We start from the raw sequence: 14,785 nt of genomic DNA on the forward strand, positions 1-14,785 counted from the left end.
GGGAAAATAATAACAATTCATTTTATTGATTTTGATTCTAAATCTCTAGTGAATCAGAGTGGACATGAGATTGTATGAGGTATTGTGGTGCAAACTTGGTTGAGAATTAACTGGTAGGAAGATGTATTGTGATCCAGCTGGTACAACACTGTTTGGAGTTGATAAGGGGTATAATCAATGGATCGCTACAAAGATTCATTAAGATTGACCCAGATCATGTTTGCTCTATCTATCCCTGTTGCCACTAATGGCCTCACTCACAGCCTTGTTTAATGAGGTACTGTTAAAAACCCTAGAATTGAGGTCTAAGCCCACATTGTCATCACTTACATTACATTTCCTTTCATGTTAATTGTCAAGCAATATACCCAGAACAAGTTGTTTCTCCAGTCTTCATGAGTTGAGGTTCCACATTTTAAACGTTCAATACCAGCCCATTGGCACATCGCCAGAGAACACAGGCACTGTTTAGTAGCACTTCATGGCCAGACCGAACCCTGACCAGCTCAGCCCTGTACACACAAATACCATGACTCGGGCAGCACGGGGCCAGAGGCAGTAAGGCCAGGCCTGTGTTAGTCTGTGGGCATGGACATGGCTCTGAGGTTGATTATAGATGCTGGAGAAGGTGCTAGAGAAAGCGTAGCTCTGCGAACATGTCCCCAGGGTCATTACACTTCCTCTGGCACACGCAGGACGTTATCCACTGCATCTTCCAGCGCACGTTGGAGCCGCCCTTGCACTTGAAGTTGACGGTCACCATTTTGGATTTGTTGGGGACGCAACAGCGCTTGTCAGTGCAGATGCCGCAGTAAGTGGGTTTGAAACTCTTGGTGCTGGTGCACCCAGACAGGGTCAGCTTCTCTGCTTTCCGAGCCTGGAACTTGGGCTTACATGTCTTTCCTCTCAGCATCTAGAGGGGAAAAGGGACATAGTTAAATCTTCTCTTGTCATATGATAGGGTTTCTATCAATCTATCATACTTCTGCTCTTCTTTTGTGAGCATACAGTGCCTTTAGAAAGAATTGACACTTCTTGACTTTTTCCACATTTTGTGCTACAAAGTGAAATTAAAATTGATTTGTTAAAGATCTATATCAAAATGGATAAAAACTCATTGTAAAGGCTTTAAACACTGTTTCCCATGCTTGTTCAATGAACCATAAACAATTAATGAACATGCACCTGTGGAACGGTCATTAAGACACTAACAGCTTACAGACGGTAGGCAATTAAGGTCACAGTTATGAAAACTTAGGACACTAAAGAGGCCTTTCTACTGACTCTGAAAAACATCAAAAGAAAGATGCCCAGGGTCCCTGCTCATCTGCGTGAATGTGCCTTAGGCATGCTGCAAGGAGGCATGAGGACTGCAGATGTGGCCAGGGCAATAAGTTGCCATGTCCGTACTGTGAGACACCTAAGACAGCGCTACAGGGAGACAGGATGGACAGCAGATTGCCTTCACAGTGGCAGCCCACGTGTAACAACACCTGCACAGGATCGGTACATCCGAACATCACACCTGCAGGACAGGTACAGGATGGCAACAACTTCCCGAGTTACACCAGGAACGCACAACTCCATCAGTGCTCAGACTGTCCGCAGTAGGCTGAGAGAGGCTGGACTGAGGGCTTGTAGGCCTTTTGTAAGGCAGGTCCTCACCAGACATCACCGGCAACAACGTCGCCTATGGGCACAAACCCACCGTCGCTGGACCAGACAGGACTGGTCAGACTCTTCACTGACGAGTCGCGGTTTTGTCTCACCAGGGGTGATGGTCGGATTTGCGTTTATCTTCGAAGGAATGAGTGTTACACCGAGGCCTGTGCTCTGGAGCGGGATCGATTTGGAGGTGGAGGGTCCGTCGTGGTCTGGGGCGGTGTGTCACAGCATCATCGGACTGAGCTTGTTGTCATTGCAGGCAATCTTAATGCTGTGCGTTACAGGGAAGACATCATCCTCATGTTGTACCCTTCCTGCAGGCTCATCCTGACATGACCCTCCAGCATGATTTCCTGCAAGACAGGAATGTCAGTGTTCTGCCATGGCCAGCGAAGAGCCCGGATCTCAATCCCATTGAGCACGTCTGGGACCTGTTGGATCGGAGGGTGAGGGCTAGGGCCATTCCCCCCAGAAATGTCCGGGAACTTGCAGGTGCCTTGACCCTCCCTTTTGTTCAGGGACACATTTTTCAATTTCTGTTAATCACATGTCTGTGGACCTTGTTCAGTTTGTCTGTTGTTGAATCTTGTTATGTTCATACAAATATTTACACATGTTAAGTTTGCTGAAAATAAACGCAGTTGACAGTGAGAGGACGTTTCTTTTTTTGCTGAGTTTATATACAGTACCAGTCAAATGTTTGGACACAAATGAACTTTTAACAAGGCACACCTGTTAATTGAAATGCATTCCAGGTGATTACCTTATCATGAAGCTGGTTGAGAGAATGCCAAGAGTGTGCAAAGCTGTCATCAAGGCAAAGGGTGGCTACTTAAAATATATTTTGATTTGTTGAACATGATTCCATATGTGTTATTTCATAGTTTTGATGTCTTCACTATTATTCTACAATGTAGAATAGTAAAAATAAAGAAAAACCCTTGAATGAGTAGGTGTGTCTAAACTTTTGACTGGTAATATATATAAATATATTTATCTTGATTAGATAAGTATTCAACCCACTGAGTCAATACATGTTAGAATCACCTTTGGCAGTGATTACAGCTGTGAGTCTCTAAGAGATTTACACACCTTGATTGTACAATATTTGCACATTATCTTTTTTAATTTCTTCAAGCTCTGTCAAGGTGGTTGTTGATCATTGCTAGACAGCCATTTTCAAGTCTTGCCATAGATTTTCAAGACAATTTAAGTCAAACTGTATCTAGCCCCCCCCCCCCACTTTGCCGGTGATAAACAAAACGTACCCATAACAACAGACACCACCATGCTTGAAAATATGAAGAGTGGTACTCGGTGATGTGTTGTGTTGGATTTGCCCCAAACATAATGCTTTGTATTAAGGACAAAGTTAGTTTCAAAAAAAATTCTGTATTACTTTATTACAAACAGGATGAATGTTTTGGAATGTTTTTTATTCTGTACAGGCTTCCATCTTTTCACTCTGTCATTTAGAGAGTAGCTACAATGTTGTTGATCCATCCTCAATTTTCTCCTATCACAGCCATTAAACTATAACTGTTTTAAAGTCACCGTTGGCCTCGTGGTGAAATCCCTGAGCGGTTTTCTTTCCCTCCGTCAACTGAGTTAGGAAGGACGCCGGTATATTCTTAGTGACTGGGCATATTGATACACCATCCAAAGTGTAATTTATAACTTCACCATGCTCAAAGGGATATTCAATGTCTGCTATTTTACCTATCTACCAATATGTGCCCTACTTTGCAAGGCATTGAAAAACCTGGTTGAATCTATGTCTAAAAGCCACTGCTCGACTGAGGGACCCTACAGATGATTGTATGTGTGGGGTACAGAGATGAGGTAGTCATTTAAAAATCAAGTTAAATACTATTATTGCACATAGAGTGAGTCCATGCAACTTATTATGTGACTTATTAAGCACATTTTTCTCCTTAACTTATTTAGGCTTGCCATAACAAAATGGTTGAATACTTATTGACTCAAGACATTGCAGCTTTTCATTTGTAAACATTTCTAAAAGCATAATACCACTTTGATATTGTGGGGTATTGAGTGTAGGCCAGTGACAATCTAATCCATTTTAAATGCAGGCTGTAACACAACAAAATGTGGAAAAAGTCAAGAGGTGTGAATTCTTTCTGAAGGCACTGTATATAGTAGTTACAAGACCATTGTCATATTTTCAGAATTAGAAATATCACTGGGTGTTGTGGGCGTACAAGTCAGTTATTTAACATTTCACCGATTACCATCAGAACACATCATCTCTCAGAGAGAGCCTGGCTGATCAGTGGTCAGTCACCTGGACGGACTTCATGATGCTCTTCTCACACGGCCGCAGCAGGCAGAGGCGGCGGTCCTTCCTCATCTCACACTTGCCGTTGTCATTTTTGACCCGGACTGAGATACCCAGGCCGCAGGTCTTGGAGCAGGGGCTCCACGGAGTGGTCTGGATCAGGCAATTCTTCTTCCAGGCTAAAGGAGGATCCCTGTAAGCTTTCGGTTTTACAGTATTAAAAGGGCATCGATAGATGAAGGAACCCGCCTGTACGCCGCCATGCTGCTACAGAGCACATACCTGTTCAGAGTGAATCAAGAGCCCTCGGTCCTCAGTCATTCTGCCTGCTAAAGATAATTGGATAACCCAGTTGGAAAGAAATGATCTTTAGGCGGGCCATGATGTCAAGATGGTTTCAATTGCATCTTTGTAAGGTTTGAAGTCAGTGATTGCAAACATATTTGATTTGTGTGTTGGCAATATCAAAAACATCAAGACCTAGTGATGGCTAACCTTTCAGATTCACTAGAAAGCAGGACATTCGTGTTTATCAAGCCAAGCAAAGCGAACATTTACTCAAATATATCAAAGAAGCATCCTTAAAAGAGGCATTGGTGCTTTTGATGGAAAGTGAACTAGAGCTCTCTATGGACCTTTGTGCATGACTGGAACCATCCACCCTACTCCCTCTGTGTGGCTAACCACAGTCAGTCAGCCACACTCCATCCACCCTCCGCACTTCCCAGCCAAAGTAATCAAAACGCCTCCCTCTTTCCATCCTGCTTTTACAGCAATTAGCATTCCAGGGCAGACAAGCTGGCGGTTCTGGCCCTGGTTTTCCCTGTAAACACACACCTGGCATGGCGGCCATGTTTGTTGTGTCCTGCTGGTGTTTTCTGGAGGCACCAGGGGCGCTCTGGAGGCCAGCTGGCAGGGGTGCGTTGCTCCTCAGAGGGGTAGGACCCAGGAGACCAGCGGGCTTCTGGATGAAGGCCGGGGTGCAGCCGATGGCTCCCGCGATGCACGTGCATTTATACAGCGGGCTGGGCTGGAAGGCCTCGCCGTTCTCATAGTGGGCCCCATTCAGGTCACAACCAACTGCCATCAAGTCTACAGAGAAGGAGATGGGGAAACTGAACACGACTTGGTTGACTGGCCTGTGCACTGCTTGCAGCATTCTTCTGGTCTAAGTGTGTTTCTATTAGTGTGGTTGGCCTTGGGGTGTTTGCCTGATTGATATATGTGTGTGACCTAATGGGTTCTTTTCATGATCAAAGAGACCATGGGTAAATGAGTCAACCAATCCCATGGAACTACAGGTTTATGCAAATCTCCAATCCTGGGTGAGTAGCATGAGATTAAAGTATTTAGCTGTAGTACAGTTTCTAGCCAGGTCTTTGAAGTAGCTGAGTCCTATTACACAATCCAGCACCTGCCCCCTCTGAATTTTTTTTTATTGACCTTGAGACATTCAGTCATACATTGACTTTTAACTTATGAATAGCCCGAACGGGTAACATATGAAACGAAAAGTTCACTCACAAGCGCAGACTCCGACCTCATATCGCGGCTGGTCATTAGAGAAGTCGCAGTACATGCCCTTGTGGGGGTCGCAGATGTCCCTCTCGTTGCAGGCCTCTCCTATCTGCCGGGCGCAGCTCTTACAGCAGCCACAGCCGTCCAGCACTGAGCTGACCCCCGGGGCACACTGGGGCTTGGCCCTGCACTTACACGGCCACTGGCACAACTGTTTCCTCTCCAACATGGCCTTGCCTCCTCGCGGACCAGATAGCTGCCCACCATGGTTCTGAGCCCTGCATAGAGACTGGAGGGAAGGAAGGAAGGACAGGGTTCTTAAATGTAACCTATATTTAACTAGGCAAGTCAGTTAAGAACAAAGTCTTATTTACAATGACGGCCTACACCGGCCAAACCCGGACGACGCTGGGCCAATTGTGCCCCGCCCTATGGGACTCCCAATCACGGTCGGTTGTGATACAGCCTGGAATTGAACCAGGGTGTCTGTAGTGACGCCTCAAGTCCTGAGATGTAGTGCCTTAGACCGCTGCGCCACTCAGGATCCCCATGTGGTGCAGTGGTAAAAGACCACTGCTTGGGAGGTGGAATTAACAGGCTAACGATTTACTTTGATTACATAGCCATAATGCATTCATTACACGTCTATAAGCATTTCATTAACTTGCTTTAACAGGTCCTAACCACATTGTTAAATGTTAATAATTAATAAACTATATCATTCGCATATTAGTATACATTGTGTGTATAAGGTAGTTGTTGTGAATTTGTTTGATTACTTGTTAGATTTTATTGCATAGTCGAAACTAGAAGCACAAGCATTTCACTACACTCGCATTAACATCTGCTAACCATGTGTATGTGACCAATAAAATTTGATTTGATTTAATCTATAGTGCATTCATGTCATGCTATGCAAGAGCTCATATTTAGGTATCTTAATAGATGCATAATTGCAATGACACCGTAGTGGGCTTCTGCCATACCAGTGTTAGTGAATATGCCTAAAGGCCAAGCTAGGGCTGTGACGGTCATGTAATTTTGTCAGCCGGTTATTGTCATGCAAAAGACTTGCCGGTCTCACACCATACACGTGGCCTGCGGTTGTGAGGCCAGTTGGACGTACTGCCCCCCTTTAGACAGACACACACTTTTTGCTCTCAGAACAGACTCAATTCATTGGGGCATGTGGTTCGAAAGCGTTCCACAGGAATGCTGGCATATGTTGACTCCAATGCTTCCCACAGTTGTGTCAAGGACCATTCTTGATACACACAGGAAACCCAGCAGCATTGCAGTTCTTGACACGAAGTGGGGCGCCTGGCACCTACTACCATACCCCGGTAAAAAGCAGATTTTTTGTCTTGCCCATTCATCCTCTGAATACGCACATACACAGTCCATGTCTCAATTGTCTCAAGGCTTAAAAATCAATTTTTAACTTGTCTCCTCCCCTTCATCTACACTGATTGAAGTGGATTTAAAAACTGACATCAATAAGGGATCATAGCTTTCACCTGGATTCACCTGGTCTCACTCTAGGTCCTATTTTGTATACTCAGTGCCTTCGGAAAGTATTCAGACCCCTTGACTTTTTCCACATTTTGTTAGGTTTCAGACTTATTCTAAAATTGATTAACTACCCTATAATGACAAAGCGATAACAGGGTTTTAGAATTTTTTTGCAAATTTATTTAAAAAATAACAGAACACAAATACCTTATTTACATAAGTATTCAGACCCTTTGCAATCAGACTCAAAATAAATTGAGCTCAGGTGCATCCTGTTTCCATTGATCATCCTTGAGATGTTTCGACAACTTGATTGGAGTCCACCTGTGTTAAATTTATTTGATTGGACATGATATGGAAAGGCACATGCCTGTCTATATAAGGTCCCACAGTTGGCAGTGCATGTCAGAGCAAAAACCAAGCCATGATTTCGAAGGAAATTCCCGTAGAGCTCCGAGACAGGATTGTGTCAAGGCACAGATCTGGGGAAGGGTACCAAAACATTTGTGCAGCATTGAAGGTCCTCAAGAACACAGTGACCTCCATCATTCTTAAGTGGAAGAAGTTTGAAACCAGCAAGACTCTTCCTAGACCTGGCTGGCTGCCCGGCCAAACTGAGCAATCTGGGGAGCAGGGCCCTGGTCAGGGAGGTGACCAAGAACCCGATGGTCACTCTGACAGACCTCCAGAGTTCCTCTGTAGAGATGGGAGAACCTTCCAGAAGGACAACCATCTCTGCAGCACTCCACCAATAAGGCCTTTATGGTAGAGTGGCCAGACGAAAGCCACTCTTCAGTAAAAGGCACATGACAGCCCGCTTGGAGTTTGCCAAATGGCACCAAAAGGACTCAGACCATGAGAAACAAGATTCTCTGGTCTGATGAAACGAAGATGGAACTCTTTGGCCTAAATACCAAGCGTCACATCTGGAGGAAACCTGGCACCATCCCTACGGTGAAGCATGGTGGTGAAAGCATCATGCTGTGGGGATGTTTTTCCTGGGAGACTAGTCAGGATCGAGGCATAAATGAACGGAGGAAAGTACAAAAAGATCCTTGATGAAAACCTGCTCCAGAGCACTCAGCCCTCAGATTGGGGTGACAGTTCACCTTCCAACAGTACAACGACCCTAAGCACACAGCCAAGATAACACAGGAGTGGCTTCGGGACAAGTCTCTGAATGTCTTTGGGTGGCCCAGCCAGAGCCTGGACTTGAACCCAATCGAACATCTCTGGAGAGACCTGAAAATAGCTGTGCAGCGACACTCCCCATCCAACCTGACAGCGCTTGAGAGGATCTGCATAGAATAATGAGGGAAACTCCCCAAATATAGGTGTGCCAAGCTTGTAGTGTCATACCCAAGAAGACTTGAGGCTGTAATAGCTGCCAAAGTTGCTTCAACAAAGTACTGAGTAAAGGGTCTGAATACTTATGTAAATGTGATATTTCAGTTTTAAAAAATGTATACATTTGCAAACATTTCTAAAAACCAGTTTTTGCTCTGTGATTATGGGGTATTGTGTGTAGATCGATGAGGGGAAACAATTGAATCTCTTTTAGAATAAGGCTGTAACAACAAAATGTGGAAAAAGTCACTTTCTGAATGCACAGTAGGCTGTCACCTGGAAGTGATGTCACTGACCTCATCCTCTTCTCTGCAGTCAAAACAAAAGCAACAGCTTGATGATTAACGTGTTTACATTATGCCAGGTGCTTAGCTAGCTACATTAGTAGCCAAGTAAGGGGGGGGGACACCTTGTGTTAATACATTTTACTCACTAATAATTATTGCTATGAGTCTGAAATGGGGAATTGAATTTGAATGTTTGAATATGAATCTATTTAAGAAAAGTCATACTGAAAAATGTCAATATTAAGATTTTTCGGCAATGTCCTCCGCAATTGTTTTCTCTACTACATCTGGAAAATGTAAATAAAATGTTCATATTTCCTTTAACAATCAGTGGTGTCCGTATACTTTTTTTTAAATAAGTGAGGCATGTTTATAAATGCTTTATAAATCGGAAAATAGCAATGACAGTACAATGACTGCATAGAATTCATAGACCTTATAATGTTGGTGTTATAGATCAGAGTGGCAAACTTCACAGGTATGCTGGCTTCACATGCTCGTGAGAAATAGGAAACTGGGAGGTGGTAAGTCAGACATGATTGTGTTCAAGTGCTTTTGAAGTCGGAACATTTTAGCTAGCTTGATAAAGTTGCTAACAATAAAGTTAGATAGCTTGCTTAACAATATGGTCAGACTAGCAACATTATCCATATTGATACGGTTGTATTGTCAAACTTATTTGTTGTTATTTTTTGGTTGAAAATTTGAAAAAGTCCGTGGTAAAATGTCACAACTCAGCAAATCGGGTGACAACATTTTCTCCGTTTCCCACTTTTAATTCCGACTTGGAGGAGCATTCAAGTGAAATTTGAGCTTCGGCTAACTCTGATAGCACGTGAACGCGGCATTAATTACCATGAAGTGCTTAGCTATCAATGCATTATGAATGAGAAAATAGATTTGACTTAACTTTGACTGAATAGAATTCATACATAGACCCTTCATGTGTGCGTTATAAACCAGTTTGGCCAATTTAGGTCTAATTATGATGTGGGGGAGGGCTGTTACAGTTTTTTTCACTTGGGTGCAATTTTCACAAGTGCGTGGTACATTTTCACAACTCTAAGCAAAAATCTAAACATCAAAATGGTTTCAAAACTAAGCAAATTATTTTGCTGAGTACAGCAAACAAATCCACAAAGTCACTTCTTCACTGCAACAAATCACTTTCAATTTGGATACATATTCAATCTAAGTATCTGCTTTTCAAAATCAACTTTACTTTTGATATGATTTTCTTGTAATTTGTTAACAATACAATTGACTATCACTTAATCAAACTACTCAAAACGAATAACTACTGAACCAAATGATGTAGTGCCTAGTTAACGTATATAGTTTATTAAATGCTGAACACTGTACAATTCTCTAAATGTATAAATTGGACATTAAGTTATGTTGGAATGTAAAACCAAATCATATATGGATGTGGCTGTAAATACTACTTCATTATTCTCCATTGCTTCAATAGGACAAAGTGGAAAGAGTCACTCTGTGCTACCCTTTGGAATTATAGTGTAGTGTACAATGCACTGCTGAAATACTTGGGTTGTATATAACAATATATTCTATTCATTATATACATTTTATTGATACACTGTATGCCGACAGGCAATATTGTATCAGTTGACAAGTCGCATAGAAAGGTGATCTTGTACAATGTTGCATGGGGCAGAAATGGCATACAAAACCCATATTTCTGACGATTTGTCCTATGTATGTACTGTAAAAGGACAATGAAACTGTAAGACATACATATTTCTCAACATGCTCACAACCTGCCATTGCATACAAATTATTTTAAAAATGTCAAGTAATCGTGAAATACTGTATGGAAAATGATACCATCTACTATTGTTTAAATTCAGCACTTCAAAAAGAACAGTTTTGAAATGTGTATCTTGTATTTTTTGCTATTGGATTCAATGGTAGTTTATATGACTTAAATGGTGAGCCTTTCATTATTTGATGCATTGGTGACTAAACTAAATGTTCTCGTGGTATTTCACGGAAAACGTAGATTTTGCATGAATGACTCATGGGTGAATGCACAATCGAAGGTTCTGCACGTAAGATTGGGGGCATTACAAGTCTTAACAGTTTTGTACTTAAGAGTTTTTAAAATATACCACTTCCATCTGAAAAAAATGCCAAAGTGATTGAAAATAATTCTAATGAGTTATATTATGACCCTCAACTACACGAATTGATCGTAACATTTTTACAGACGATTCAACCCTGTGGGGATAATAATGCACCATTGACCTCCGTGAGAAGAAGGTAAGTCACGGGGCTATAGGTGGGTAGGTTGTTTAGCAACAAAACCGACTTGTGCGCCACCATTGGGCAAAACAGGCAGGGTTGGCTTATTGTTGACAACATGTAAACTATATTTAGTCTCCAAATATTTCTTGAAAACATAAGTACATTTGCACGATGAGCACTTGTTGTCTCTCAAATACATCGTTACAGTTGTTTGTTCGCTAGCTAGCGAATGTTAGCCATGTTAGCATTGACATGAAATCAGCCAAAACGCCTCAAAACAAGACGTATCACGAACTACATAAAACTAGCTGAAATAAGCCACCTACGATTCTTGTCATTGTTGCTAGCTATCTGACCGTTCAGAATCATAACAACGCACGGCGTCCGGTACCATCGATGCGCACGCATCATTTTCGTGATGTCAGCCCACCCGTGTATATATTTTGGCGTACTGACTAACATTGGTATACAGAAGCACCCTTTTATAGAAAATAAAAACAACTGCCATAATGATGACACTACACTTTCATTGTAATGATGCATCTACTGTATTAAGATATTAAATATTGGTTATTGCATAGCATGACATGAATCTGCTATAGATATGCTATGGATGTACTTTATTAACCTTTAATAATGGGACCTGTTATAAAATGATAATGAAATGCTTATAGACGTGTAATACTGTAAATGTGTTATGGATATGTAGTCAAAGATAATCGTTACCCAATAGGTAACAAAGCCTGCGATTGTGTTGCCTTATGTGACTTCATATAGTTTTGCCTTTGGTAAATTCTTGGTAAAGTTTAAAGTTCACCAAGAAGTCACCTAAGGTAGAACATTCACAACAGTCAAGAGGCTACGAACAAGGATAAAAAGATAACAACACCAAAACAATGCAGGACTAGTAACATGGTGTTCTTACAAAAGTATCAACAAATTCCATTAACGAATTATAAAAATCGATCTTAGGCCAAAAAAATCTATAAATTATATCAGTATTAATAGTGATAGAATTCAGATTGCCATTTTGATACACACAACATATCATACATGCCTGATGTGTAAATTGCTTTACAATCTTTGTCTTTTTCATTCCAGAATCAGCAATGACTTCTTATTAATCTAGAAATAGCCATGTTTATGTCGACATAGAGCCCTCGAAAAAATCTCTTCCGCCCTCAGACGTAAACAAGTAGCTCCTTTGTACATTAGCAGTAAGTCGCAGTATTTAGGTCAGTTTAACTGGGAGCAATTCATTTCTGTTCCAACATATGGAAATTCTATAGCACAGATTTAAAATGTATTATATAAAAATTTACAACTCTATGGAAGAAGGGAGCGAGTCAATGGAATGCCCATTGATTATGATTAGGACTGCAAATGGATGATATATTATTGGAAACTTTCTAAATTTACCAGTAAACTACTGGAATTTTGGTAACTTTCAAGGAATGTATGGAATTGTATCAGATGACATATTGGCCCTTTTTGGTACTTCAGATTATCATTATCAACTGACTTGCTGTTAAGTCTAGGGCTGATTTCAAGGTTTTACTGTTAACCTACAAAGCATTGCATGGACTTGCTCCTACCATCTCTCTGATTTGGTCCTGCCATACATATCTACACATGTGCCATGGTCACAAGACGCAGGCCTCCTTATTGTCCCAGAATTTCTAAGCAAACAGGTGGAGTTGGGGATTTCTCCTATAGAGCTCCATTTTTATGGAATGGTCTGCCGATCCATGTGAGAGACGCAGACTCGGTCTCTCAACCTTTAAGTCCTTACTGAAGACTCAACTCTTCTGTAGGTCCTACGATTGAGTGTAGTCAGTCCCAGGGGTGCGAAAGTGAACGGCAAGGCACTGGAGTGACGAACCACCCTTGCTGTTTTTGCCTAGCCGGCTCTCCCCTCGCCACGTGGATTCTCTGCCTCTGACCCTATTACGGGGGGCTCCCATGCCATCCCTAGGGCGCATCACGACATGCCAGGCTTTATTTGCTATACTCGACTTGAGCCACTGACGTGATCTTTCTGTCTGGTTTTGTACCCCCCTCGGGCTCGTACAGTAAAGGAGATCTTTGTGGGCTTTACTCTGTTTTGTCTCAGGGTAGTAAGTTAGTGGTCTGTTGATTTCCCTTTGGTGGTGTGGGGGCTGTGCTTTGGCAAAGTGAGTGTGGGGGGCAAGGGTCTGTCTGTCCTATCTGGTGCACTGTGTGACCTCAAAACTTTCCTGTCCTTTCTGGTGTCCCATGTGATCTTAGACATGCTCTTTATGACAATAAAAACGGAGATATGGACAAGGGCAAAGTACCCCGTTTTTGCAATCCTGGAAAACCGTTGTAAACCAAAAATATTTCCCCAACCCCTGATTACAATCTCAACTCTTTTCTCTACTCTTTTCTCTACTAAATGGCCGTACTCTTATAATTTTACCCGGCACAGCCAGAAGAGGACTGGACACCCCTCGGAGGCTGGTTCCTCTCTAGGTTTCTTCCTAGGTTCCAGCCTTTCTAAGGAGTTTTTCGTAGCCACTGTGCTTCATCTGCATTGCTTACTCTTTGGGGTTTTAGGCTGGGTATCTGTATAGCAATTTGTGACAACTGTTGTTGTAAAACGGGCTTTATAAAATACATTTGATTGATTGGTTATGCCAAAAATTGGAATCCTTTCTACCAGGTTTACAGAATGCGCTCATTTCAAAAGCACAGCGAACCTCATACCTCTTGCCCTCTTTTGCCAGGAACGTCTTTTAAAAAGTGACGTAAAGGGAACCCTTTTGACTGCGACTTTACTGTGACGTTACCTCACTCAGCAAGCCTCAGTAGTAATTCCCTGCCACTGTAGAATTAGCCACTCATTCAAAACAAAACCTTGAATCAAGTTGTAAATATAAAATAAGGCCAAGAAAACACTTTCACTCAGATAACATTAACCTAGAAAGTAACGTAAGTTCCCCATATTGTAAGGTGTGAATAACATCTGTTCAACTGATGCCTTACTTTGAGATCAACCCTACCACCTTTCTCTATGGTTTGTTGTCAACACCTTTTCCTGGTTCTCCCTAGAAAGCAGGTGTTGAGTATCACATCAAGCCTGGTCCTATCAGAGACCGCAGAGACACAACTCATCACTATTGTTAAGAGAAAAGGAAAGTCGCAGCTCTTACCTGTTGAGCTAGAATGACCAGTAGCAAAGAGCAGAGCGGAGATAGCATCTTTTAAGTACCCAGGTTTGGGTGAACTCTGGGAGCTTGAGAACGAAAGAGTGGGAAGGAGGGATAGCGACCAAGAGAGAAGGAGGGGGAATGGGAAAGAGAGAGATCGAGGGAGCTGACCTGGTGGAGAGGCACAAAGCACCCCTCTGTCTCCTTCAAGCACACCTTTCTTTGGCTTACTGATCCAAAGGAGAAATATTTAACTTCATAACTTCTGGTATGCTCGTAGACCTCCAAGTTCGGCCCACTTGTTTATCCCCCAGTCTGTAGATCTATTGGCTAACACAAGCACATTCATATTGGATTCATCTGTGCTTTATTCTCAAACCTTGTAGCTTTCAGTTAAAACGTATTTGAAACCACACTATACTGACACATTTTAGATGAACATGTTTACACTACACTCATACTCTAAAGATAGACAGTATATGTGAATTAATTTATATAGAAGTGATATTCTCAAGCAGGAGTGGACAGGGTTTTTCGGCTTCGTGTGGTGCTGGGCATGTCCTTGTTTTGGTGGACCTGGATATATTTGAGGTAACATTCCTTAATTATTTACACTGTGTAAAGAGGTCCGTCTCACAGCCAGTAACCTACCTCCTACCCCTAACACAACAATCTACTACTACAGTTACAGATAATAACAGGTTATTGATCGTTTTTTGCTA

The 14,785-nt window shown here is 42.1% G+C and overlaps 1 protein-coding gene across 1 annotated transcript; it reads right to left on the reverse strand.

Moving 5' to 3' along the window:
* Window positions 1-3: 3 nt before the first annotated feature.
* Window positions 4-14,291, reverse strand: ccn6 (cellular communication network factor 6). Its single transcript, XM_014205010.2, has 5 exons — window positions 14,067-14,291; window positions 5,489-5,771; window positions 4,802-5,056; window positions 3,971-4,164; window positions 4-913 (listed from the first exon to the last, which is right to left on the reverse strand). Exons 1-5 carry the CDS (start codon window positions 14,112-14,114, stop codon window positions 632-634), a joined length of 1,062 nt encoding a protein of 353 aa, XP_014060485.1. The 5' UTR covers window positions 14,115-14,291; the 3' UTR covers window positions 4-631.
* Between the last annotated feature and the right edge of the window lie 494 nt (window positions 14,292-14,785).

This window comes from Salmo salar, chromosome ssa06 (genome assembly GCF_905237065.1).
Source record: "Salmo salar chromosome ssa06, Ssal_v3.1, whole genome shotgun sequence".
Classification (NCBI taxonomy): domain Eukaryota; kingdom Metazoa; phylum Chordata; class Actinopteri; order Salmoniformes; family Salmonidae; genus Salmo; species Salmo salar.